The sequence below is a fragment of the Natrix helvetica genome (assembly GCF_964273705.1).
Source record: "Natrix helvetica genome assembly, chromosome: 1".
In the NCBI taxonomy this organism is placed as follows: Eukaryota; Metazoa; Chordata; class Lepidosauria; order Squamata; family Natricidae; genus Natrix; species Natrix helvetica.
In genome coordinates this window covers 365934254-365961034 of record NC_138548.1, presented here as the reverse complement: position 1 = coordinate 365961034, position 26781 = coordinate 365934254, and the positions used below count along the sequence as shown (strand labels likewise).

Sequence of the window (26781 nt, the reverse complement as noted above, 5' to 3'; positions counted from 1 at the left end):
TTATTTAAAATACATTGTGAAAACTCAGCTGTCAGTTGATCTTAATGTTATGAAATGAAAAGTATGCCATTTGCAATTAACTTGGCATAAAATAATTCATTTGCATTTAATTGTAATTGTTCAAAGAATGTTCGGAAAAATGTTCGGCCCTCCAGCATGTTCACTTCATCCAATCTGGCCCTCTTTGAAAAAAGTTTGGACACCCCTGACCTAGATGACATACTTATCTACACTGAGACCATGGATGACCACGTACCCCTGGTCTGCCAAGTACTGGAAAAACGTCTGGCAGCCAACCTGTACGTCAAGGTATCAAAATGTGAATTCCACCATGCACAGTTAGACTACCTGGGTTACTGAGTGTCAAATGAGGGAATAGAGATGGACCCAGCCAAAGTGCAAGCCGTCGTAGTCTGGCAACCCCCTCGCACCCGCAGACAACTACAAAGTTTCCTAGGTTTCGCGAACTTCTACAGGCAATTCATCCCCTCCTTTGCGAAAATTGCCAAACCCCTAACAGACCTCCTGAAGACAGGGAGCCCAGGAATGAAACCCCGTCTGGGACAACCCCTACAGTGGGACCTAACCTGCCAAGAGACGTTCGAAACACTAAAAGAAATGTTTGCAAAGGAGCCGGTGCTGAAGCATCCTGACCCCGAGCAACCATTCGTGATCCAGGCAAATGCCAGCGACATGGCAGTGGGAGCGGTGCTACTCCAAAGAAACAACCAAGGAAACTTACAAACCCGCGCCTACACTTCCCGCAAGCTCACAGACACAGAGATACGATGGGACGCATGGGAAAAGTAGGCTTTTGCAGTGAGATGGGCACTGCTAACCTGGAGACACCTGTTGGAAGGGGGCCAGAAACCGTTCGAAGTCTGGACTGACCACAAAAATCTGGAGGCGCTTAGGACACCACGGAAAGTATCACCCAAACAATTCCGATGGGCTCAATACTTCAACTGTTTTGATTTTGTTTTAAAGCACATTCCAGGGGGGAGGAACTTTCTAGCTGACGCCCTCTCCCGCATGCCTCAGTACAAATGCGAACGGGAGCACGTAGTGGACGCCATCATTCCCTCTACCCAAATCGCTGCCCAAGTTACCACCAGACAGCAACACCATGCTCGGCAAGACCAAACCGCAAGCGACCTAACCACGAGGCTCAAAACCAAACTGCTAGCAGACCCCTGGTTCCAAAACAACCAACACATCTTGACAAAAAGAGATGACCTTGCATGGAAGGGGACAAAACTCTACGTCCCAGAATCCCTACGTACCCTAGTTCTCCAGAGGAGTCATGATGCCAAACCAGCAGGCCACTTTGGGTTCCTAAAAACTTTACACTTAGCCCAGAGCCAATTCTGGTGGCCTGGCATGAAGAAAGATGTAGATAGTTATGTGAAAAGTTGTACCATCTGCACCACAATGAAGAGACGACCAGGAAATCCCCCTGGACTACTGCAAACAGTAGCAGAGCCAACGAGGCCATGGGAGGATATCGCAATGAACTTTATAGTAGAGTTGCCAAAAAGTGGGGGAAACATGGTGATTTGGATTGTAATAGACCTGTTCTCCAAGCAAGCACACTTTATACCCTGTAGCGGACTACTTTCGGCTCACAAGCTGGCTAAACTGTTCATGAAGCATATCTACCGACTGCATGGAGTACCTCAAAGAATTATCTCAGACAGAGGGGTCCAGTTCACGACTAAGTTCTGGAAGGAGTTCCTGCGGTCGATTGGATCATCTCAGGGTCTTAGTTCAGCTTTTCATCCGAGCACCAATGGGGCAGCAGAGAGACTGAACGCCATGGTGGAGCAGTACCTGAGGTGCTACGTGAACTATCAGCAGTCCAATTGGGCAGACCTTTCATCTTTTGCTGAGGTGGCATACAATAATGCTGTTCACAGTAGCACAGGACTCACGCCATTCAAAATAGTGAGCGATATGGACTTCGTCCCAATGCCTGAGTATCCAAGGGATCCTCCCTCTTCAGTCAGCTTGGCTGATTGGATGTCGTTGCTGAAAGCAACCTGGGAAAATGTCAAAAAAGCACTGGCTAAAGCGGCACAAACCTATAAGAAACAGGCAGACAAACACCGGGCTCCACAATGGCCATTCCGGATGGGAGAGAAGGTTTACCTCTCCACAAAATATTTGAGATTAAAGCTGCCTAGCAAGAAACTGGGGCCGAAGTTTATGGGATCATTCCCCATAGTAAAGATGATCAATCCAGTTACAATGCAATTGAAACTGCCTCGATTGTTGGGGAAGATACACCCAGCATTTCATAGTAGCCTCTTAAAACCCGTGATTGGATCCACTCTGAGACCACTACCCCGGGAGCCCCCGGGCCCTATGGTCATAGGGGGCCAAACCCATTATGAAGTTCAACGTATCCTTGATTCAAGGTGGCACAGGAGACAGCTCCGATACTTAATCAAGTGGAAGGGCTACCCCTTATCAGAGGCATCATGGGTGAAAACTAGAAATATCCAGGCTGATTGCCTTGTAGCAAAATTCCATGCAGAAAATCCAAGCAAGCCTGGGAGAGGGACACATCCCTAAGTTATACACCTGTACTCAAATTGCTTTGTTTTACACAGGTCGCTTTCAGGAAATGAGGGGAGCTGGATGTCAACGTCTAAAGCGTTTCCATGGCTACTATCAACTTGAGAAGGGGGGGAAATGCCATGCATACTTTTGGCCAGAGTAAAAAGTCTAATATTTCTGTAACTGGGATGTGAATGCGCATGTCCAGAACCCTGCCATAATGTCCTGTTGGAGAATGTGATTGATGACTTCAGGCAGTGGGGGGGAGACACAGGGGTAAAGTTCAAACGCCATTAAGTGGGATTTAGTTTCGGCTCCACAAAAGTCCATGCCAAGATGTTAGTCCTAATAAATGAATGGTGTTTTTTTTTTAAATTTGTCTCGAGGCTCGTAAATTAATTAGGTCAGCTCTTGGAAACTTCACAGTCCAGTCTCTCCTTAAAAATATCCAGTGATGGAGCACCCACACTATCTGAAGGCAAACTGTTCCACTAGTTAATTATCCTCACTGTAAGAAACTACAAGGTTGCTTCTCTCCTCGATTAATTTCCATCCTTTGTTTCTTATCTTGCCCTTGGTGGTTTGGGAAAAAAATAGAAATTATATTAACCAAGGTAGAAGGCACTTGTAGTTCATCTAGTTCAACCCTCCACCCAAGCAAGAGACACTACACCATTTCTGACAAATGGCAGTCCAATCTCTTTTTGAAAGGTACCAGTGAAGAAGCTCCCACAACCTTGGAACTCAATCTGTTCCATTGGTTGATTGTTCTATCAGATTCAGATAGGTTGAATTTCTCATCAATCAGTTTCCATCCATTATTCCTTGTCTGGCCTTCTGGCACTTTGGAAAATAGCTTGACCCCCTCCTCTCTGTGGTAACCCCCAAATATTGGAACACTGCTCCCTTGGTCCTTCTCTTCACTAGACAAGCCATGCCCAGTTCCTGAACCATTCTTGTTTTAGTCTTCAGGCTTTTAATCAGTTTAGATGCTCTGCATTGCACTTTTTCCAAAGTTTCAACATCTTTTTTGTTAATGTGATAATCCAAACTGGATGCAGTATTCCAAGTGTTGTCTTACTAAGGTTTTATGAAGCGGTATTAATACTTCATGTGATTTTTATTCTATTCCTCTGTTTGTACAACCAAGGATTGTATCCACTTTTTTGCCTGCTGCTGCACACAGGAGATTCATGCTTAAGTGATAATCCATTCGGACTCCATGGACCCATTGACAGTTACCATTTTTGAGCCAGGGATCAGGTAATCTGTATTTCCTGCCCAGGTGTAACATCTAACTTTTCTCCACATTAAATTTCATTTTCTTGGATTCAACCTTGTCTCATTAGGATCCGAAAGGCACCATATGCATACAAATAAAAATCTATAGAGACATGGTGGGTCAGTAGTTAGAATGCAGTACTACAGGCTAATTGCCCATAGCCAGGGGTTTAATTCTGACAAGGTCGTGGTTGATTCAGCTTTCATCCTTCTGTGGTGGGTAAAATGAGGATCCAGATTGCTGGAGAGCATATGCTGATTTTGTAAACTGCATATGCTGATTTTGTAAAGTCCTGAAAAGCATTGTGGAATAGTATAGCAGTCTAAGTGGAATTGCTATTACTATATAGTTTCGCCAGAGCGTGGATCCTTTTATGAGAAGATAGATTACCATTCAGAGCAAATGTCTTTCCACACTCCATGCATTGATAAGGCTTCTCACCTGTGTGGATCGTCTTATGGCGAATAAGATAACCTCTTAGAGCAAAGGTCTTTCCACATTCCATGCATTTATACGGCTTCTCCCCTGTGTGGATCATCTTATGGCGAATAAGATAATCTCTTAGAGCAAAGGTCTTTCCACATTCCATGCATTTAAATGGCTTCTCCCCTGTGTGGATTGTGCTATGGCAAGTAAGACCATATTTCCGAGAAAATGCCTTTCCACAATTCATGCATTTGTATGGTTTCTCCCCTTTGTGGCTTTTCTTATGGCAATTAAGATGACTTTTTTCAGCAAAGGTCTTTCCACACTCCATGCACGTATAAGGCTTCTCCCCTGTGTGGAGCCTTTTGTGAACAGTAAATGTGCTGTTGTGCGCAAATGTCTTTCCACACTCCATGCATTTATAAGGCTTCTCACCTGTGTGGATCATATTATGGGAAATAAGATGATCTCTTCGAGCAAAGGTCTTTCCGCACTCCATGCATGTAAATGGAAATGGCTTCTTTCTTGTATGGATCTCTTTGTGTATTCTTAGGTCATTGCTATGAGCAAAGGTTTTTTCACATTCCATGCATTTATACAGCTTCTCTACTCTGTGGATCCTCTTATGGCGAATAAGATTACCTCTTCGAGCAAATGTCTTTCCACATTCCATGCATTTATATTGTTTCTCTCCTGTGTGGATTGTGTTATGGCAAGTAAGACCATATTTCCGAGAAAATGTCTTTCCACAATTCATGCATTTATATGGTTTCTCCCCTGTGTGGCTTTTCTTATGGCAATTAAGATGACTTTTTTCAGCAAAGGTCTTTCCACACTCCATGCATGTATAAGGCTTCTCCCCTGTGTGGAGCCTTTTGTGAATAGTAAATGTGACGTTGTGCGCAAAGGTCTTTCCACACTCCATGCATTTATAAGGCTTCTCACCTGTGTGGGTCATATTATGGGAAATAAGATGATCTCTTCGAGCAAAGGTTTTTCCACATTCCATGCATTTATACAGCTTCTCCACTGTGTGGATCCTCTTATGGCGAATAAGATTACTTCTTCGAGCAAAGGTCTTTCCACATTCCATACATTTATATTGTTTCTCTCCTGTGTGGATTGTGTTATGGCACGTAAGACCATATTTCCGAGAAAATGTCTTTCCACATTTCATGCACTTATATGGTTTCTTCCCTGTGTGGCTTATCATATGGCAATTAAGATGACTTTTTTCAGCAAAGGTCTTTCCACACTCCATGCATTCATAAGGTTTCTCCCCTGTGTGGAACCTTTTGTGTCTTCTTAGGTTTTTGCTCTCAGCAAAGGACTTTCCACATTCCATGCATTTATATGGTTTCTCCCCTGTGTGGATCCTCTTATGGCAAATAAGATGATATCTTCGAGTAAATGTCTTTCCGCACTCCATGCATTTATATGGCTTTTTCCCTGTGTGGATAAACCTATGTAAAATAAGTTGAATTTTTTGAACAAAGCTCTTTCCACACTCTATGCATTTAAATGGCTTCTCCCCTATATGCACCCTTTTGTGGATAGTAAATTTACTGTTGCAAGCAAAGGTCTTTCCACACTCCATGCATTTATATGGATTCTCCCCTGTGTGGATTGTCTTATGGTGAATAAGATTATCCCTTTGAGCAAAGGTTTTTCCACACTCCATGCATTTATACGGTTTCTCTCCTGACTGGATCCTTTTATGGGAAATAAAATTACTAACTCTGCTGAACCTGTTACCAGACTCTCTGCATTTGTATACTTTCTCCCCAGTGTGAAACCTTTCATGGGAAGTAAGTTGCCTGCTTGTTCTATAAAATGTTCCACGTTCCGAACATTTGTAAGGTTTCTCTTTTCTGTCAATCACTTTTTGAGATATGAGGGACTTATTTCCAAGAGAAGGAATGAGTGTCCCATTGCAATTTTGTCCATTATGACTTCCAATGACATGTTCTCCTTTGTTTTGGCTTAAGGAGTGTTCTTTTAATGGTAATTTAGCTTTGATTCGCTTCACACTTTTCCCAATATTTTTTTTTCTTATTTTCTCCCGTTCAGCAAGAAAGTTTTGCATTGGAGTATTGGTGGAAGATGAGCTTTCCTGATTCCAATCATTTGACTGGTTTCTGTCATGGGTTTCTAATTCCATTCGAATTCCAAACTTCTCCATTCCATCTTTAACATTGATCACTTGGAACAGTTTACAGGAATCTTGATTCTCCTGCTCATTGTTACCTTCAAAGCAAAAGAGAAATGAAAATAATAACAAGGTTAGAGAAAAATATCAATCTGTACAGTCAAATGAATTTTTTATGAATTTTTGTGAAATCCCATTATGTTTTATGTTTGCATGCTTACAGTGGTGTGATATAGACATGATGATTTCTATATTCATGAGTCATGAAAGCTTCAAAAATATCTAGAAAACATCTCTCTTTATATTTTTATATCTAGAAATCTCAATCAAAATCTGTTTTGAGTTAAGGAATAATCAGGGGAAACATCCAAGGAGGAATAAGGAGAAAACTTAAGATTTATTGGGGTGGGTTAATTTCAGCAGAGACCAGTGAGAACTGAAACAATTTTGAAACAAGCTCCTTCCTCCCCAGTGTCACCTTGGAGCAGCTGCTCCACAGTGTGCGTCTGGAGGGCAGAACTCCCGCTCGGCTTGTTCCTTGATCCTGATGATGCAACTTAGCAGCAAAATCCCTTGAAGCCTCCCATTGGCCTGTAAGCGCTCTTTGCGCTGAGACTGCAAAGGTTGGGAGGCTTCAACAATGGCTATTTAACTGCGCCAAAGTCTCATTGGCTTGCGAGGGCTGTTTGGCTGGATCTGGTACAGGCTTCCATTTGCAGAGAACGGAGGCCTAAATAACTTTACAAGATCTCTCACTAATGATCTTGCACCGCAGTACTTTAGGCCTATGTTCCCTATAAACTGAACAGTGCACGAGATCCAGGGCAAAAGTCTTTGAAAACAAAGAGGCCTTCGCTTTTTGACAAAGCATTTTGCCCTGGATCTCATGCAGGCCTTAGTTAGCAGAGGCCTACCGTAGTGCAAGATCATATCAGACCAATAGTGCCAGATTTCCCACTATTGATCTTACGTATCTCACTACGTTAGGCTTCTTTTTTCTGCAAATGCAGGCAAAGGAACCGATGGCTCGCTAAATCCTCATAACGTAGGTCCCAGTAGGGTAGAGTGGGGGTACAGGAAGAGTGATTGTTGTTGCAACGTCTTTTCTATCATTTGTAAGAATGAATGATGACTGTGGTGCTATAACATTAGCAAATTCAGGACCGAGTCTTAAGAACTTGGGAGAGGACTAGGTCGTAATTTGGAACGGTTGCTTAGTGAATATATGATTAGTAATTTTTTAATTATAAAACTAACTATAATCTGTCTTCTTGAACACTCTGATTGGGGACTAGAAAACTCTTACCCAGAGAGATTACGTTCCTATGGTTTTCAAGCATGACTTCCGAATGCAGCGCTTTCTGGTCAGGATCCAGCTGAGACCATTCCTCCTCAGAGAAATACACAGCCACCTCCCCAAAGGACACAAGACTCTTCTGAACATGGAAAAAAGAACAGAACAGGAGGATTTGCAAGGTCTGTTCAACTTCATCATTGATTTAGACAAGAGGATAGAAGGGGGAACTCCTCAAATTTGCAGTCAAGACCAAATTGAGAGAAATACCAACACTCCACAAGATTGGCTCAAGATATAGAAGGATCAACAGATTGGCACCTTCTAACACAATAAAATTCACTGTCAAACCGGCCTCCCTCAGCAACCAAGAAATAAACCACTTAACTCCATTTTGCAGAATTAAGAGTACTTTTACTGGTTATGAAAAGATAGCAACCAAGCAAAGCAAGATCTGAGGCAAAAGTGCGTAAAATCTTACATATCAATATGTGACCAACCCCCTCCCCCTGGTAACCCTCATCCCACTGTCCAATCTGTAAATCCTTTAGGTGTCATGTGAGTTACATTTTCAAGCATCATCATCAGGTTGGTATGCAGGACGGTTGGCCTTGACCGACACCAAGCACTAATCTCCAGCACGCGTAGTAGATGGTGAGACCAAAACTCCCTTTTTACAATCTCTCCTGTACTAAAGCTTCCCCTCCCAAATACCAGCCCCGCCCCCTTCCCTGTTTCAATGGCAGCCGAAAGCAAATAGAGAAACAGAGGCTGACATTCACTAGTGAGAATTGTCATGTGCTACATTTAGGAAAGAAACACCCAATGCATGGGCATAGAATAGGTGATACTTGGCTCAAAAGTAGTAAATGGAACTGGGATTTTGGAGTCCTAGTGGACAATCCCTTAAATGTGAACCAGCAGTGTGCTACGGTTGCCAAAAAAAACAAAAACCAATAGAATCATAGGCTGCCCTAAGAGAGAGATCAAGACCACATGAAGTGTTAGTACCACTTTATAATGCCTCGGTAAGACCACACTTAGGAACATTGCATCCAGTATTGGCTGCCATGATGTACAAAAGATCTTGAGACTAGAAAGAGTGCAGAGAAGAGCAACCAAGATGATTAATGGACTGGAGGCTAAAACATATGATGAGTGGTTGCAGGAACTGGGCATAGCTAGTCTAGTGAAGAGAAGGACTAGGGGAGACATGATAGCAGTGTTCTAATATTTGAGGAGCTGCCTAAGAATGGAGAGGGTCAAGCTATTTTCCAAAGCACCTGAAGGTTAGGCAAGGAATAATGGATGGAAACCGAACAAGGACAGATTCAACCTGGAAATAAGGAGACATTTTCTGACAGTGAAAGCAATCAACCAATGGAACAGAAATTTCCTTCAGAAATTTCAGAGCTTCATCACTGGGAGCTTTCAAGAAGAGACTAGACTGCCAACTGTCAGAAATGGTGTACAGGGGTCAGACTAGGTGACCTACAAAGTCCCTTCCAACTCTGTTAATCTGTACCTTATGATGTCAATAAATTACAAAAAGAACAGGGGTCGAGCAGTTCCTGACACTGTGATATATTTATTCCTGATTCTTGAAGGACTTTAAAAGAACACAAAGTTTGAGGAGTACCTAACAGAACAAGACAACCAGGGAAAGCGATGTTGGCTGACAGCAACTTCAACCTGCTATTCTGCTGTCCATGTTGTGGAAGGACACAAAAGTAATCCAGTCCAAACAAGGGGGGGGGGGAAATAGAAGGAGAGAGCACTCAGCACACCCACTTCCCTTCTTGAAGGCGAGAATACAAATCTAATAACTTTTCCGTTTCTTACTTGGTTTAGAGGTTCAACCGGTGTTTGATCGCCGTCATAAAAATCAGAAAATGTCATCCTTTGTTTCTCTGTAAGGAATAAGTAATATCAAAACAAATAATTAACAAAATATTTTATTTATTTATTTTAGACAATCTATATGCTGCCTATTCGCACATGGCGACTGAAGGCGACTTGTGTATAAAACCCATATTAAAACAATAAAACTAATAAAAGGAGAATTATATAATACATTAATATAATAAGATCACCCCACTCCCTGCCCCAGTGACAACACCTTAGAGGAGCCATTTAATAGGCTCCATCCCCCCTCTGGGTTCTCCAGGCCCGCTGGCAGATCCAGGTCTTCAACGCCTTCCGGAAGAGTGCTAGAGTGGGGGGCCAGTCTAATCTCCAGGGGGGGGGAAATGTTCCAGAGAGAGGGAGCCACCACGGAGAAGGCCCTTCTTCTGGGCCTTACCAGGTGTATCTGTCTAGGCGATGAGAAATGCAACATTCCCTGCCTCCCCACTCTGGTGGGTCGGGCACATGTAACCGGTAATAGACGGTCCCAAGCCATGAAAGGCTTTAAAGCTGACAACCAGAACCTTGAATTGCACCCGGAAGCAAATTGGCAGCCAATGCAGCTCCTGCAGGGGAGGTGATACATGTGCACACCCGGGTCTGCGCAAAGCCATGTGAGCCGCTGCGTTTTGCACCAACTGGAGCTTCCAGATGCTCTTCAAGAGCAGCCCCATGCAGAAAGTGTAATTTTCACCATCACTGCCATAGCCTATTGCTGCCTCCGTAAGCTCCATTTTCTCCATTTGCTGCAAAGAGGTAAATTGCTGGGAGGCAGAGGTCAAAGGGTAGGGGCCGGTGAGTGGGCAGGGCTACATTTGGTGTATAAGATGTACCTAAATTTTTCCCCTCTTTTAGGGGGAAAAAGGTGCGGCTTATACTCCGAAAAATACGGTAACAGGCACACCGTCCATAGTTGCACAAAGGCCCTCTTGGCCACAACTGCCACCTGCTCTTTGAGCAGGAGTCGTGAGTCCAGGAGAACCCCCAGATTGCGCACAGGGTCTGTTTCGGGTAGTGCCATCCCATCCAACACCAGCGGTAGCAATTCTCCCTTGGCCAATGAACCCCAAATCCAGAGCCACTCGGTCTTTCCAGAGTTTAGTTTCAACCTGTTGCTCCCCATCCAGCCCCTCACAGCCTCCAGACACTGCGAGGAAGAGGACATAACATCGCTTAACCCACCACAGAGGAAGGAAGTGAGCCAAGATAGAACAAGGCTTCCCATCCCTGGAAGCCACCCCAGGAGAATACCATGGGCAATGGTATCGAAAGCCACGAAGAGGCCAAGTAGAGAAAAGGTGGATGCACTATCCCCATCCCGCTCTCGCCAGAGAACATCCAGAAGCGCAACCAATGTCGTTTCTGTCCAAAATCCAGGCCTGAATCCTGATTGGTAGGGGTCCAGATAATTTGTTTCATCCAGAAATCTCTGGATCCGCCGCGCAACCACCTTCTCAACCACCTTCCCCAAAAAAGGAAGATTGGAGACAGGTCAGAAATTATCCAAGAGGGTGGAATACAGCGATGGCTTCTTAAGAAGAGGGTGGAGCACAGCCTCCTTAAAGTGCTGGGGCACTACCCACTGCTGCATTAATCGCCACCAGAGACCACCCACCTGTCGCCTCCCGGGAAGATTTCACAAGCCAGGCAGGACATAGATCTCGCCTGGACTACTGTAACGCTCTCTACATGGGGCTTCCCTTGGGTCGCGCCCGAAGACTGCAGCTAGTCCAGAACGCAGCCGCGCGGGTAGTCATGGGGAGTACTAGGTACTCCCACGTAACACCTCTCCTGCGCGAGCTGCACTGGCTACCTGTGGTCTTTCGGGTGCGGTTCAAGGTTCTGATTACCATCTTTAAAGCGCTCCATGGCATAGGGCCTAGTTACCTGCGGGATCGCATCCTCCCGCACACATCCCTGCGGCCAATCCGCTCTCACAGGGAGGGCCTTCTCCTGGTGCCGTCCACGAGGCAATGCCAATGGGCGACACCGAGGAGTAGGGCCTTCTCTGTGATGGGCCCAACCCTCTGGAATGACCTCCCCCCCGACATTAGAACCACTACTGACCTCCGCTCCTTCCGACAGAAACTGAAGACACACCTGTTCCGACTGGCTGGTTTGGCATAATTTACAACGTCTACCCCCTGGCATATACTTTTTACTGGCTTTTAGAGGGATAGTGTATAAATTGTATGATATTTTAAATTTTTATATTGTTTACTTATTAGCTGTACAGTTTTGGCCTATTTTATCCTCCTCCTATGCATACATGTACTTTATTTGGTGTTGTTTAATACGGACTGTACACCGCCCCGAGTCCCTTTCGGGAGAGGGGGCGGTATATAAGTGCTAATAAATGAAAAAATGAAAAAATGAAATAGATCTAAAATACAGGTGTTGCACACATACTCCCTAGGATCCTGTCCACTTCCTCAGGAGCAACTGGGTCAAACCAGATAACAGAGCAAGAACTTTCCTCAAGGGCTTCCACTGGACCAGCAACCACACCGGCATCTACCTGGAAATGAAGTCGAGCGATTTTGTCTTCCAGAAAATCCATAAATTCATCAGCATCCCCTTCAGGTGGACCTCAATCTCCTCCTTCCCCAGGAGAAGCTCACCTAAAGAGGGTCACTGGTCAATTATCTACAGATTCAATTATTGTGGAGAAGTATAAATAGGAGGAGGTAGTGTCTAGAAGAGAAGAGAGAGCAAAGGTAATATAGATGGGTAATCAGAGAATCTTCCATTACCTCCTGAGGCATCTTGACTTTGATCTTCCCAAGGAATCCTCCTGAAAAATAGCTCCTGAGGGGGATTTGATGGATTCTTCTTTCCCTCAGGATCTCTGACCTCCACGGTGCAGCACTTCCAATAGGAGGAAGGAAAAAAGAAGCAGAATTAATGTACATCACATGACATAAAGTGGATTCCTATATTCGGAACACAACCACATTGTATTCAAACACATTCTCTATTTTCTTTTGAGCTCTCACTTGCAACTTGACCTGCTTCTTCTGCTCCTCCGGCTGTCTGAGGAGGAAGCTAGGACTGTGTGTTCCCTAGGCTGCTTTAGCCTGGAAAGTCTCCGTTGTGCATTGTTCTATTTTGCAGACACAGCTTTCTAGATGGGGCCCTCCCAGTGGGCATCCAGCTCAACCCGCATTCAATACTCAATTTATTTCTGTCCCAAATTCCGTATATGTGTTCCAATCAGGAAGACTGATCTGCACATATACCATGGCGACCTCATTCCCACACCCATTCATACCAGTTGACCTAGATCTTAATTTGACACAGTGGACGCAAGTTGGATTGAAGGATCCTTGGTGCCCTCTGAGGTTGGTTGTTGCCCTGATGATGTTCCCTAGTTTGGGTAATGAAATCTCTGCAACAACACAATCAAGCTCAGAGAGCACCAAGGGCCCCTCTTTCAACTGTGAGCTACACATTTTCTCCTTTATTGGCATGTTGTATTACTTTTGTTATCTTGACATCCCTGACAAATTTCCCGTTCGCATTTCTGTATGTTTCATCAGGAAGGACTAAAGTAATTTTTTTAAGCAGTTCTTCTTAATGTCATCTTATTTTGGTCCCCATTGCTTTCCAAGATCTTCCTTCTTGACTGATCTTTTGCAATGTTAGCACACTGGAGTGCTTTTCATTCTGATACCCTGGAGTGTGCCTAATTTGGGAGGGAGGGAGGGAGTCAGAACCATCATTAGCAAAAATGTTTAAGGATAAATCAGCTAAATGTTGGAAATGTCACCAATTCCCAGGAACATATCATATGTGGTGGATGTGTATTTTATTGAGTTAAAATACAAACATGGTTAGAGAAAATGATACATCAACCCGTAGAGTTTAAGCCAGAGGTATTTTTATTGGGTATTCTACCAGAGAAATAAAGTAAAGATTCATATTTGATTGTACAAATAATAACAGCAGCTAGAATTGCATTTGCACAAAATTGGAAAGCAGACAAAATCTCATTGGAAGGGGAGGTAATAAAGAAGATATTAGACTGTGCAGAAATGAACAGGTTGACATTGAGAATAAAGGACAAAGAGGAATCAAAGTACTACAGGATATGGGGCTATTTTATGAGCGGCTGTGTGGATCCTCTTATGGGAAATAAAATTACTTCTTTGAGCAAAGGTCTTTCTACATTCTATGCATTCCTACGGCTTCATTCCTACGGTGTGGGTTGTCTTATGGGAAATAAGACTACGCCTTTGAGCAAAGGTCTTTCCACACTCCGTGCATTTATACGGCTTCTCCCCTGTGTGGCTTCTCCTATGTGAAATAAGACTACCTCTTTGAGCAAAGGTCTTTCCACATTCCGTGCATGTATACGGTTTCTCCCCTGTATGGATCATATTATGGGAAATAAGATGACCTCTTTGAGTAAAAGTCTTTCCGCACTCCATGCATTTATACGGCTTCTCCCCCGTGTGGATCGTGTTATGGCGAATAAGATTACCTCTTTCAGCAAAAGTCTTTCCGCACTCCATGCATTTATACGGCTTCTCCCCCGTGTGGATCGTGTTATGGCGAATAAGAGAACCTTTTTGTGCAAAGGTCTTTCCACACTCCATGCATTTATACGGTTTCTCTCCTGAGTGGATCCTTGTATGGCAAATAAGATTACTACAATGTCTGAACCTCTTACCACACTCCAGGCATTTATACGGCTTTTTCCCAGTGTAAATCCTTTTTTGGCAAGTAAGATGCCTGCTACTTCTAAAACCTTTTCCACATTCCAAATATTTATATGGCTTCTCTTTTGTGTCAATCACTTTTTGAGTTGTAACAAAATCACATGGTTTCTCTTGTTGGGCAAGAAAATCTTGCACTGGAGCATCAGCGGAAGATGAGTTTTCCTGACTCCAATTATTTGTCTGGTTTTTCTCATGGCTTTCAAATTCTATTCGAATTCCAAACTTCTCCATTCCATCTTTAGCATTGATCACTTGGAACAGTTTATAGGAATCTTGATTCTCCTGCCCATTATTACCTACAAAGCAAAAGAGAAATGAAAATGATAAGAAGGTTAGAGAAAAAGATCAAACTGTACAAAGTCAAGTGAATGTCAGGCCTGCAGTCATATTCCTTTTAGGATCTTTGGCCTGCCACACTTTCTATTATTTTTTCTATGCTGTTTCATTAGTGGAGAATAGGGAGGGGGGAATAGTAAGGAGTAGAATGTGTTTGTTTTCAAAATTAAAAATTCCTTTCTAGAAGCCCAAGGTCATCTTTTGTCTCCCCACCTCTGCACCCGACCGAAACTAGATGGGTGGAAATGCCAGCGTGGCAGAGGAACATTGGACCATGTGATGGACGTGTAGGTGTGGGGGCAAGATTTTGAACTTTCAACTGGGTGAGAACCCAGGAAGCTTTCAGATTCGGGTTTCCACAGATGTATCAACATGTCTCTATTAATAAATTAGAACTTTGAGGAAAGATTTGCCGTGAAATCTGATTTAATTTTGGATGATATTTGGAATGCTGACAGTGAATTTCTTTCTGAATAATGTAAGTCCCAGGAGGGGGGGTGGACTGGGGGTGCAAGTAGGGTGATTGTTGTTGCAATGCCTCTGCTGTCATTTGTAATGGGAATGCGGGCCTTGGTACTGTAACATTCGTAATTTCAGGACTGAGTCTTAAGTACTTGGGAGAGGGCTAGGTCGTATCTTGGAATGGTCACTAAGTGAACTGTCAGAACTCAGAGATCACCTGTACTCTAGGATGCTCTGAGTCACACTTCATGAAGCCGTTCTTCTTGAATTGGATTGGGAGAATGCTCTTCCATGGCCTGAGAGTGAAAGTTCTGTTCTCACACCATTTTGGAGGTTTCAGAGGACAAATGACAACACATTCTTCTCACATGACCTCCAGAGGATACATAAAAGCACATCCCATTCTTCTCAGCATCCACAGGTAAGTTCAAAGAATACAGATAAGAAACCGCCCAAAAGAATCTAAGCTAAGCGACATTGACTCTTTCCTTCCTTGGAGTACCAGAAGGCCAGATACTTTCCTTTTCCTTTCCAGTAGACATTACCGTATGTTTCGGAGTATAAGATGTACCTTTCTACGGGAACAATCTCTCTAGGAAGACTTTTATCAGAACACTAGATTGCGAAGTTAAAAACCTGGGATGGGTTGCAATCAAGCCTGATTCAAAGGCTTTGGTTCCCGAGATCGCTGAGTTGCCACCCAAAACGCTGGTACCACGATCTCTGCAGCGCCCGCTTTACCTGCCCCTTCTCGGGCGCTTCTAGGGAAATATCACGGTAATAGCATTTTCGGGTGGCAGCACAGCAATCTCTGGCACCAAAGCCTTTGAATCAAGCTTGACTGTATTCCATTCCAAGTTTTTAACTTCCCAATCTAGCGTTCTGATAAAAGCCTTCGTAGAGAGAATGTTCTTCTTCCCTTCCCTTCCCCCACCCCCCCACCTCCCCAATCTCTCCAGATCTGCTTATTGCTATTGCGCCCAGCTACCGTATCTCTTTGCTGCGTGACAGATCTGACACACACACACAATCTGTCATGCAGTAAAGAGATACGGTAGCTGGGTGCAATCGCAGCAGTAGCAATAAGCACTGCATAACAGATCCGTAGAGACTGGGGTGGAGGGGTAGAACAAGGGAAGAGAACAAATCTCTGCACGAAGACTTTTCTCAGGATCTTCCATCTCCACTTTCTCTCTGGAAAATTGCTACTTGCATTGTCGGGATTTTGGCTAATGGAAGAAGCGCAGGATAAAAAGGGAACTTCGGAATACAAGAGCGCCGTATTCCTGGAGCCTGGCAGCTGCCGCATTCCAAAGTTTCCTTTCCATCCCGCTCTTCTTTCACTAGCCAAAATTCCAACGATGCCAATAGCTTTTTCCGGAGAGAAAGTGGAGATTGAGGGTCCTGAGAAAAGTCTTTGTACAGAGGAGAACGGTTCTCTTCCCTTGTTCCATCCCCCACCCCAATCTCTATCGATCTGTCATGCAGTGCTTATTGCTACTGCCGCTATTGAGGCCACCTACCGTATCTCTTTGCTGACAGATCCGGGCGGATCTGGTGTGTGTGTGTGAGAGAGAGACGAGGCAGCCTCGTTTCCTTTATGCTTCCCTTTTGCTGCTCAGGCGCCGCCACGAGGAACCTTTAATCCAAATGGAATCTATCCCCACCTTCTCATCCAATGGCCCATTCCCAGCCAAGCACAGTGGCAGCCCGCATGTCTTTCCCTCCTAGCTGAAGAGAAGAAGCGAGCCGACTGCTGCTCCATGGGCCAAACGGCTCACCGTCACCGCCAGTCCGAGGGAAGGGGAAAAACAATAAAGCGTGTAGAGAGCTGTTTAGTCCTGCCCTGCCGTGGGAGCGGTAGAGAAAAGTGGATTTGAGATAGATAAAAGCCTTACTCTTTAAGAAGATCAAGCCCCACATGTTGCATTTTTGCCCTCCCCAGGAGCACTTTGCATCCCAAACTCTGCATGCCCCATTTTTCAGAAAACACAGAGCATGCAGATGGTTTGGGATGCCTACAGAGAGAGGGCTCCTGGGAGCTGGAGAGGGCAAAAAGTTTTTTTTTTTTAATTTACCTCTTCAAAATCTTGGTGCGTCTTATACTCCAAAAAATACGGTAACTGATTAGTGATTTTTAAATAAAAGCTAACTATAATCTGTCTTCTTGAAGTCTCTGATTGAGGACACGAAAACTCTTACCCAGAGAGACCACATTCCTATGGTTTTCAAGCATGACTTCCGAATGCAGCGCTTTCTGGTCAGGATCCAGCTGAGACCATTCCTCCTCAGAGAAATACACAGCCACCTCCTCGAACGACACCAGACTCTCCTGAACAAGGAAAAAAACAGAACTGGAGGATTCGCAAGGTCTGTTCATGTTCATCAATGATTTATAGAAGGGGATAGAAGGGGAACCAGTTCCGGCCAATGTGATACGTTTATTCCTAATTCCTGAAGGACTTTAAAAGAAGTGCTTCTTGTAAAGACAAAGTTGGAGGAGCACTTAGCAGAACAAGATAACCAGAGGAAGCGATATTGACTGACTTCAGCAACTTCAACCTGCTATTCTGCTGTCCATTTTGTGGAAGGACAGAAGAATAATCCAGTGCAAAAAAAAAGGGGGGGGGGGAATAGAAGGATAGAGCACTCTGCACACCCACTTCACTTCCGAAAGGCAAGAATACAAATCTAATAACTTTTCCCTTTCTTACTTGATTTGGAGGTTCAACCGCTGCTTGATCGCCGTTATAAAAACCAAGAAATTTCATTCTTTGTTTCTCTGTAGGGAATAAACAATTTCAAAGTAAATAATTAACTAAATATTTATTGTATTTATTTTAGACAATTTATACGCCGCTTACTTGCACGTGGCAACTCAGGGCAGCTTACAAAGGTAAAACCCATATTAAAACGATAAAACGAATAAAGGAAGAGTTATATAATACATTAAAAAAATAAAATCACCCCCACCCCCTGCCCCAACTACAGCACACCTCAAAGGTGCTATTTGAATGGGATCGATGGTGCTCTGGGTTCCGGAGGCTCGCTGGCAGAACCAGGTCTTCAACGTCTTCCGGAAACGTGCTAGAGTGCTAGAGAGTCTAATCTCTGGGGAGATGATGTTCCAGAGAGAGGGAGCTGCCATGGGGAAGGCCCTTCTTCTGGATCTCACAAGGTATATCTCCCTAGGGCCGTGATGGTGAACCTATGGCACGCGGAGCCATTTGTTAGGGCACACGAGACGTTGCCTTTTAAGCACCAGAGCACATGCGCACTCTGGCCAGCTGACTTCATCCTTCATTTTCGTCCGTTTTTCACCCTCCTGAGGCTTCAAGGAAACCTCCTGAAGTCTCTGGAGGGCAAAAAAATGGTCCTACGGGAAAACCGGAAGTTCAAGAAAGTGACTTTCGGTTTGCCCATAGTTCCGTTTTTCGCCCTCCGGAGAGCCTCCGGGGGTGGTGCTGGCAGGAGAAGCCCTTTTCACCCTCCCCAGGCTCTTAGAAAGCCTCTGGAACTGGGGAGGGTGAAAAATGGGTCCATCGCACGCCAAAAGCGGTTGGAGGGGGTGCCACACGGGCATGTGCAAGGGGTGTCGCACATATAGTATTATAGGTGTGGGCACGCCCTAGCACGCCCCCCTTGAACTCCCCCCGCTTTTGGCACGCGATGGGAAAAAGGTTAGTCATCACTGTCCTAGGGGATGGGACCCGCATTCCCTGCCTCCCCACTCTGGTGGGTTTGGGGTAGTGCCACCCCTCCAAGACCAGCGGTGGCAATTATCCCTTGGCCAACAAACCCCAAACACAAGAGACACTCGGTCTTCCCAGGGTTTAGTTTCAACCTGTTGCTCCCCATCCAGCCCCTCACAGTCTCCAGGCACTGCAAGAGGAGGACACAGCATCACTTAACCCACCACTCAGACACACAGCTGAGTATCATCAGCATATTGATGATATCTTGGTCCATGCTGACAGATTATCTCACCCAGCGATTTCATATAAATGTTGAACAGGAGTGGAGAGCAAATTGAGTCCTGCGGAACACTGCAAAGCAGTGGATGAGGACTGGATCTCTCCCCTCCTATTAACGCTGACTGAGAGCAGCCGCAGAGGAAGGAAGTGAGCCAGGATAGCACAAGGCTTCCCACTCGCATCCCCTAAAACCGCCTCAGGAGAATAATACCATGGTCGATGGTATTGAAAGTCGCTGAGACGTCAAGTAGAGCAAAGATAGATGTGCTACCCCCATCCCGCTCTCGCCAGAGAACATCCAGAAGCGTGACCAATGTCGTTTCTGTCCCAAATCCAGCCCTGAATCCTGACTGGTAGGGGTCCAGATAATCCGTTTCATCCAGAAATCTCTGGAGCTGCCGCGCAACAACCTTCTCAACCACCTTCTCCAAAAAGGGAAAATAGGAGACAGGTCGAAAATTATCCAACAGGCTGGAATACAGCAATGGCTTCTTAAGAAGAGGGTGGAGCACAGCCTCCTTAAAGTGCTGGGGCACTACCCCCTCCTGTAGGGAAGCATTAATCACCGCCAGAGTTCACCCACCTGTCACCTACCAGGGGGGACATGAGTCTAAAACACAGGTGCTTGCAACCATACCCTCTAGGATCCTGTCCATTTCCTCAGGAGCGACAGGGTCAAACCGTTCCCAGATAACAGAGCAAGAACCTGCCTCAAGGGTTTCCACTGGACCAGCAACCGTTCCGGCATTTAACTGGGAACGAAGTCAAGCAATTATGTCTTCCAGAAAATCCGCAATTTCCTCAGTACGCCCCTTCAGGTGAACCTCAATCTCCTCCTTCCCCAGGAGGAGGCGGCTCACCTAAAGAGGGTCGCTGGGTGATTATCAGCAGATGCAGTTAGCGGGGAGAAGTATAAATAGGAGGAGGTATTGTACAGAATAGAAGAGAGAGCGAAGGAAAGACAGATGGATAATTGGAGGATCTTCAATTACCTCCTGGGGTGTCCTGACTTTGATCTTCCCAAGTGAACCTCCTGAAAAATAGCTCCTGAGGGGGATTCAATAGATTCTTCTTTCCCTCAGGATCTCTGATCTCCACATTGCAGGACTTCAAATAGGAGGAAGGAAAAAAGAAGCAGAATTAATGTATCACACGACCTAAAGTAGATTCTTATATTCGGAACACAACCTCAAAGCCCCCAATATCCATCAGTGTTGTTGAGTGAGAAAACAATGGAACAATGTCCTACAAGAATTGATGGGACATTACCACATATTATTAATGCAGAGAAGTTTGGGAAGGAGGGGTGAAATATTCAGACACATTCTCTATTCCCTTCTGAACTGCCTAAAGTCTCTTACCTGCAACTCGTTCTGCTCCTTCTGCCCCTCCAACTGGCTCAGGAAGAAGCCTTCCACCAGGGCCACTGCCTGGGAGCTGGTCGCTGCTCCACACTCCCGCACCCAACCCTCCATCTCTGGGGGCAGAAGAGCCAGGAACTGCTCCAGAACAACCAGGTCCAGCAACTGGGCTTTGGTGGATTTTTCAGATCTCAGCCATCGCCTACTAAAGTCATGGAGTCGGCTGCAAAGTCCTCGAGGACCTTCAGCCTCCCAGTGTTGGATGAAATTCTGCAGCTGAACTTCGGAAGGGTGGATGGTTTCCTCCTCCAGGATCTTCTGCCCAGTCCTTGTCCAGAGCTTCCCCCCCTTCCCAGGCTGAGCAGCTGAAGGGCCTTTTCCGCTTCCCTCCTTGGCCAAAGGTTGTGTCTCCATCCTTTCTCTGTCCTGCAGAGCAACTCCAGGTGGGTCCAAGGACTCTGGTGGGTCTCCAGGTGCCTTTTCCTTCACAGGGGAATTTCTGGGGCTTCAGGACGGATCCCTGCAAGTTATTCCGCTCTTTGTTTTCCTCCCCAAGAGAAACTTTTGCCTTGCAAAGATTTCAGGTTTCTGCATCTGAGATGGAAGGAAAAAGAAAAGCCAAGAATTGGAAAGTGGAATTCAGCCACTGAAGAACCTTCACCCAACCAACCCCAAGCGGCTCATCCCAGCGCAGGGCCGGGAAGGAGGCAGCTGGAGAGGCCGCCCCGCTTCTCCCCCCCCCCTCCGGAGACAGGATGGGGCCCTCGGGGAGCCTGGTGCGAATCCTGCCTCCTCCTCGCCCGGCTTCTCTCCTCTCCTGCTGGGACCCTGCAAGGCCGACCCTCCGCTGCCCCCACTCGGGCTCCTCCCCGGACCCCCTCCGCCTTCCCCGCTTCCCTCTGCAGAGAGAGGGCGGCTGAGGAGCATGGGACCCGGGGTTGAAGCCGGAGGAAGGCCTGCCGCGGGTCTCTCCGTCCTCCGCCTCCCTTTGCCCGGGAAGAGCCCCCAACTCACCTGGGGCGCATCTGGATCTTCCCCCGCCAGACTCTCCCGCAGCTTCTCCGCCTCCTGCGGAGCCCCAGGGGTTAAGGAGAGCGAGTGCGGCATCCTAGAGCGGCAAGCATTTGTAATGCCACTTTCTTCCGGTCTCCCCTAGAAAGCCAGCCTTGACGTTCGCCCTCCAGTGGACCAATGGGGAAGCGCCGGAAGTTCCCTTCTTTTCCCCCTGGTGGATTTGCCGCAAAGTCCCAAGATTGTAGAAAGGGCGGGAAAGAGGACCGCGTCTGAGGGGAAGAGAGAGGGCATGGATGATGGGCTTGGGAGTCGAAGGAAAGGCCCTTCTCAATGGCTCCCTGTCGGAAAAAGGCTTTGACGTCTCTAGAGGCGGCACTTTCTCCATCTTCTTTTCCTTCCTGTCCCAGGAACCCACTGAGGAGATGGAGAAAATTCTCTCTGGAGGATTTGAACTCGCTTCCCTCAAGAACAGCTGCCCTGAAGGCTGGGCAGAGATTGGAGGAGGCCTCAAAGGGGCCAAATCCTGTCAGAAACAGCCAGGCAGTCAGAAGAGGAGGACCAGGAGCCTCTGTTGGAAACCCAGCTTGTCTCTTGCGGTTGTTGGGAAGTCCGGCCTGAAGGAGAGGCAGATGGGACACAGGCAGAAATATGATTTTAATTTATTTTTATTTTATTTCTTTAATTCAATATGTACAACTTCCCTTCTCAACTTATTCGTTCAGTCCCTCAGCAAAGTGGGGAGGGCAGAGCCCCCTCCAGCCAGTGGTGGGTTTCAAATTTTTTTGGAACCTATTCTGTAGGTGTGGCCTATTTTGTGGGCGTGGCTTAGCAGTCATGTGACCGAGTGGGAGTGACCAACTTGTAAATGTGGTGAAACTCATTTAACAATGCTCTTGCTTAGGAACCAAAATTTTGGGCTCAATTGTGATCATAAGTTCTCTTCTTTTTTCTTTCTTTCTTTTTCTTTCTTCCTTTCTTTCTTGTGTCTCTCTCTCCCTCTTTCTTTCCTTCCTTCCTTCCTTTCTTTCTTTCCTTCCTTTCTTGTGTGTCTCTCTCCCTCTTCTTCCTTCCTTCTTCCTTTCTTTCTTGTGTCTCTCTCTCCCTCTTTCTTTCCTTCCTTCCTTCCTTTCCTTCCTTTCTTGTGTGTCTCTCTCCCTCTTCCTTTCTTTCTTCCTTCTTCTTTCTTTCTTGTGTCTCTCTCCCCCACTTACTTTCTTTCTTCATTCCTTCTTGTGCCTCTCTTTCCCTCTTTCTTTCTTTCCTTTCTCTTCCTCTGTCTTCCTTCCTTCTTTCTTTCTTTCTTGTCTCTCTCCCCCTTATTTTCTCCCTCCTCCCTCCCTTCCCTCCATCCTTCTTGTGTCTCTCTCTCCAACGTTCTTTCTTTCTCTTTCCTTCTTTCTCTTTCTCTTTCTCTCTTTGTCTCTCTCTCTTTCTCTCTCTCTCCCTTCCTTCCTTTCTCTCTTACTCTTTCTTTCTCACTCTCCCCCCCCTCTCACACACACACACCTTCCAGTTGGTGAAAATTTCTGTTTTGCCAGCTGGGAGGCTGGCAAAGAAGCCTCGTTTTGCCTGCCGCCCGTGGCACTTCACTTGCTGCAACTCGGACAATGGGGAGGTGGGAGTAGCGCTGGGTTTGAGGAACGGATGTTCCTTCTGCTCAGCTTACGCACTTGAAAAGACCCCGCAGTTCCACATTCACAGCTGATCCCCTCTTGGTCAAAAGGGCACCTTTTCGGTCCCAGCTGGGCGTCTGGAAGAGAGTGGCCGAAGTGGCTTCTCTCTCCTCCTCCTGCAGCCGAAGGAAAAGCCCCGGGGAGACGGCTCCACGCGCTGCAGCCCGGCAGAGCAGCGCGCAGAGCTCGTCTCCCCGGGGCTTTTCCTTCGGCTGGTAGGAGGAGGAGAGAGACGGACTCCATGCGCTGCAGCCCGGCAGAGCAGCGCGCAGAGCTCGTCTCTCCGGGGCTTTTCCTTCGGCTGGTAGGAGGAGGAGAGAGACGGACTCCATGCCCTGCAGCCCGGCAGAGCAGCGCGCAGAGCTCGTCTCCCCGGGGCTTTTCCTTCGGCTGGTAGGAGGAGGAGAGAGACGGACTCCATGCGCTGCAGCCCGGCAGAGCAGCGCGCAGAGCTCGTCTCCCCGGGGCTTTTCCTTCGGCTGGTAGGAGGAGGAGAGAGACGGACTCCATGCGCTGCTCTGCAAGGCTGTCGCAGCCGATCCTCCGCTGTGCTGCAGCCGAAGGCCGAAGTGGCTTCTCTCTCCTCCTCCTGCAGCCGAAGGAAAAGCCCCGGGGAGACGGCTCCACGCGCTGCAGCCCGGCAGAGCAGCGCGCAGAGCCCGTCTCCCCGGGGCTTTTCCTTCGGCTGGTAGGAGGAGGAGAGAGATGGACTCTGCGCGCTGCTCTGCAGGGCTGGTAGGAGGAGGAGAGAGAAGCCGCTTCGGCCAACTTGTGTAAGATAAGACAGGCAGGCGGGTGGGCGCGTGACTCTGCCGAAGAAAACGTAGAAGGCGCGGAATCAGCTCTGCCTGAAGGCAAAAAGCTTGGACCTCCCCCCGCGCACCCGTCAGCCAAAACCTCCCGGGAGGCTTCGGCTGGTGGGCAAGCAGGGGTGGTGGTAGCTCCGAGCCTTCTCGCCTTCAGACAGAGCTGATTCTGCACCTTCTACGTTGTCCTTGGCAGAGTCATGTGCCCACCAGCTTGCCTGTCTTGTCTTACACAAGTTGGCCAGCTGAAGCCTCCCGCCTTTCCTGAGCAGCTGGCAGCTGCAAGAGGCGCGAAGGGGAGGCAGGTGGGGTTTGCAACCCGAAGGCTGGCATTTCGTCTCTGTAGCGTGAACCAGCTTGGGTGCGACCGGAGAAGCTTCTTCAGTGGAGCTCCTGAAAGGGACGCAGGCTGCCACCGCTCCACTGAAGACATTTCTGAGAAGAGAAACTTCTCCGGTCATGCCCGAGCTGATGGAGCGCAGGCAAGTGCCATCCCGTGAAAGGGGCGGGGCAGGAAACTTACTTCCGGGTTCATTGGCCAACCGGATCGCGCGATCCGGTGCGATCCGGCAGAAACCCACCACTGCCTCCAGCTCTCCAAATGTATCACCGCCAGCAAAAAGGAGGTCTTACCCCTCTAAAAAGGGCTTTAGTGAGATACCATTTGGAATACTGTCCAATTCTGGAGACCTCACTTAAAAAAAGGTATTGAAAAGATTGTGTGAGTCCAGAGATGGGCAACACAAGGGAAGGCAAGGAAAGATCAACACAAAATTAGGACAAAGAGCTTATGAGTTGGATTTTCTAATTCAGCATCACTATAACCACGTTCTCCTTATGGTTTTCTTTCTCAGTTATTACTTGCATTACATAATGTGAAGCAGAGTGGAAAGGCGGACTGTGACAATAGTAAGCAAAATAAGAAAAGCTCAAGCAATAGGGATCCAGGGCTAATTGCATTTCTGCCTACAGCTCTCCTCTAATGGGTACTCGTCAGAGGGAGTTTCTTGAAATGATTGAGGGATCTTCACCCCTTAAAAAGTGACAGTCACACATCACTTTCAGGCCAAATGACAACCTTAATCTCCACTGATGCTCATGTTTGCTTTAAAACCTCCTACTTAGCGAGAAAGCACAAGAAAGGATTGAGGAATCAACATCGGAATAGAGCGGCAAGGGAATTTGGGAGTTCTTCTAGTCTAGCTCAAGCAGGAGATCCTATATCATTTCAGCCAAGTAACTATCCAGTCTCATCTTCAAAATATCCAGTGATGAAGCACCCACAATGTCTGAAGGCAAGCTGCTCTACTGGTTGATTGTCCTCACTGTAAGGGAGATTCTTGTTAATTCCAGGTTGCTTCTCTCCTTGATTAGGTCACATGCATTGTTTCTTGTCCTGCCCCCTAGTGCGCTGGAAAATAAATGGACTTTCTCCTATTTGTGGCAACCTCTCAAGTATTGTAATGCTGCTTTTATGTGACTCCTAATCAGTGGTGAGGCTGAAATAATTTAACAACCGGTTCTTCCTAATGACTGGCTGAGGGGATGGTGGCTGGGGGGTTCATGTGACTGAGGGGGCCAGGTGACTGTACATCACTCACGTGGGTGGAGCCCAATAGTGGGTTTCGGATTCCGTTCCAAAGGTTGGAAGAGCCTCGGCATCACCTATATGCACTTCATACTTACCTGCGACGCTTCCTCAAGCCTCCGCGACGCTCCAGCTGCAATGCACATGCGCGGAAGCGCCAAATGCTTAAAGCACAGGTAAGACGCGAGGGTGGGCGGGTGGGCCCTCCGGAGCACTGTTCCGGAACGGTATCCAGTGCTCGGGGCAGGCTCACGTACGCCCGTACCAGGGCGTACCACCTGCAACCCACCCCTGGTGGAGCCAGGCAGGGTTGGGGAGGGAAGCCAGGGATGAAGGGACAGAGGAAATAAAGATCTGGAGTTGGATTATTATTAACATAGTAGAACACCCTGCTTTTGAAGAGAAGAGGAATAATTGAAGAAAAGCAGAAAAGCAAGGAAATTAAATACTTTAAATCTTGGCTAATTGTGAAGAGATATAACTGGGGAGGCTTTAATAGCTTTTAAAATTGTTATAAAATGGAGCTTCAGGTATATGAAGAATTATTTTTGTTGCTAAAAATGTGCGTGAATCTTTAATAGCCAATAAAGAGACAGGATGTTTATTCAAACACATGGGGAAAAAATAGAAGGAACTGAAGGTAGAAATTTAAAGGAGTTGCAAGAAGTTAAAAATATAGATGAGAAAGAATTAAAAAACAGGAATCAATTCCAACATTACAGAAATTCATGGTAATGCAGAAAGAGTAGAGAGGAAAGGGGGAAAACCCTCCCCCCAAAAGAAGCAATTAAAAGGCAAAAAGGGAAATACTTTGAAAAGAGGAAGCTCTGGTGAGGGGTATCCAAACAATACAACAAAAAGAGATAGAAGGGATACAGAAGAGAAAGTATAACACACATAAAAATAAAAAAAGAGAACTAAGACTTCAAGGGAGTGGGATAAAAGACAGCTTTAAAAAAATCATTAATGAATGGGCGTAAAAAAAACTCAAGAGATGATGGATAATGAGAAAAAATGTTAATACAAGGGAGGAATAGTAATAGAGTAAATATTAGCAAATATATACAATAAGGTAGACCAGTGGATGGGAATGTGAAAGTAGGCAATTTAATAATATTATTAATTTTGATTGTAATTCAAATTAAATTGGGAATTTAAAACGTTTATAATTGGGAATGGGGAACTTGAGAGATACTTCCGGGAATGAAGAAACGTGGTAAACAACTGGCGT

At 46.3% G+C, this 26781-nt stretch overlaps 3 protein-coding genes across 3 annotated transcripts in view; all 3 read right to left on the bottom strand.

The window, feature by feature from the left end:
- Positions 1–26781, bottom strand: part of LOC309384778 (zinc finger MYM-type protein 1-like) — a 194791-nt gene that overhangs the window by 25230 nt on the left and 142780 nt on the right. Inside the window, exons 2-5 of one of the 2 annotated variants that reach the window (XM_081938544.1) lie at positions 20470–20711; positions 20101–20215; positions 17849–17916; positions 17337–17466 (exon numbers count right to left, since the gene is read on the bottom strand). In XM_081938544.1, coding sequence (XP_081794670.1) covers positions 17337–17466; positions 17849–17916; positions 20101–20215; positions 20470–20711 — 555 coding nt within the window. The remainder of the gene's footprint in view (positions 1–17336; positions 17467–17848; positions 17917–20100; positions 20216–20469; positions 20712–26781) is intronic. The other variant, XM_081938545.1, reaches the window with a different exon arrangement.
- Positions 1–26781, bottom strand: part of LOC309384782 (uncharacterized protein) — a 139326-nt gene that overhangs the window by 48243 nt on the left and 64302 nt on the right.
- Positions 1293–12467, bottom strand: LOC309384789 (uncharacterized protein). The gene is made up of 4 exons (XM_081938572.1): positions 12369–12467; positions 9553–9620; positions 7723–7852; positions 1293–6514 (listed from the first exon to the last, which is right to left on the bottom strand). The coding sequence occupies exons 2-4, from the start codon at positions 9607–9609 to the stop codon at positions 4164–4166; spliced, it is 2538 nt and encodes an 845-aa protein (XP_081794698.1). The 5' UTR covers positions 9610–9620; positions 12369–12467; the 3' UTR covers positions 1293–4163.

What these genes read in the sequence shown, in the direction of transcription:
- LOC309384789 (XM_081938572.1), bottom strand. Translation starts at nt 9,609, where the DNA reads ATGACATTTTCTGATTTTTATGACGGCGATCAAACACCGGTTGAACCT. An exon ending in CGGTTGAACCTCTAAACCAA is followed by an intron (nt 7,853 to 9,552) that starts GTAAGAAACGGA and finishes TTCCATGTTCAG; the next exon opens with AAGAGTCTTGTGTCCTTTGG. An exon ending in TAGGAACGTAATCTCTCTGG is followed by an intron (nt 6,515 to 7,722) that starts GTAAGAGTTTTC and finishes TTTGCTTTGAAG; the next exon opens with GTAACAATGAGCAGGAGAAT.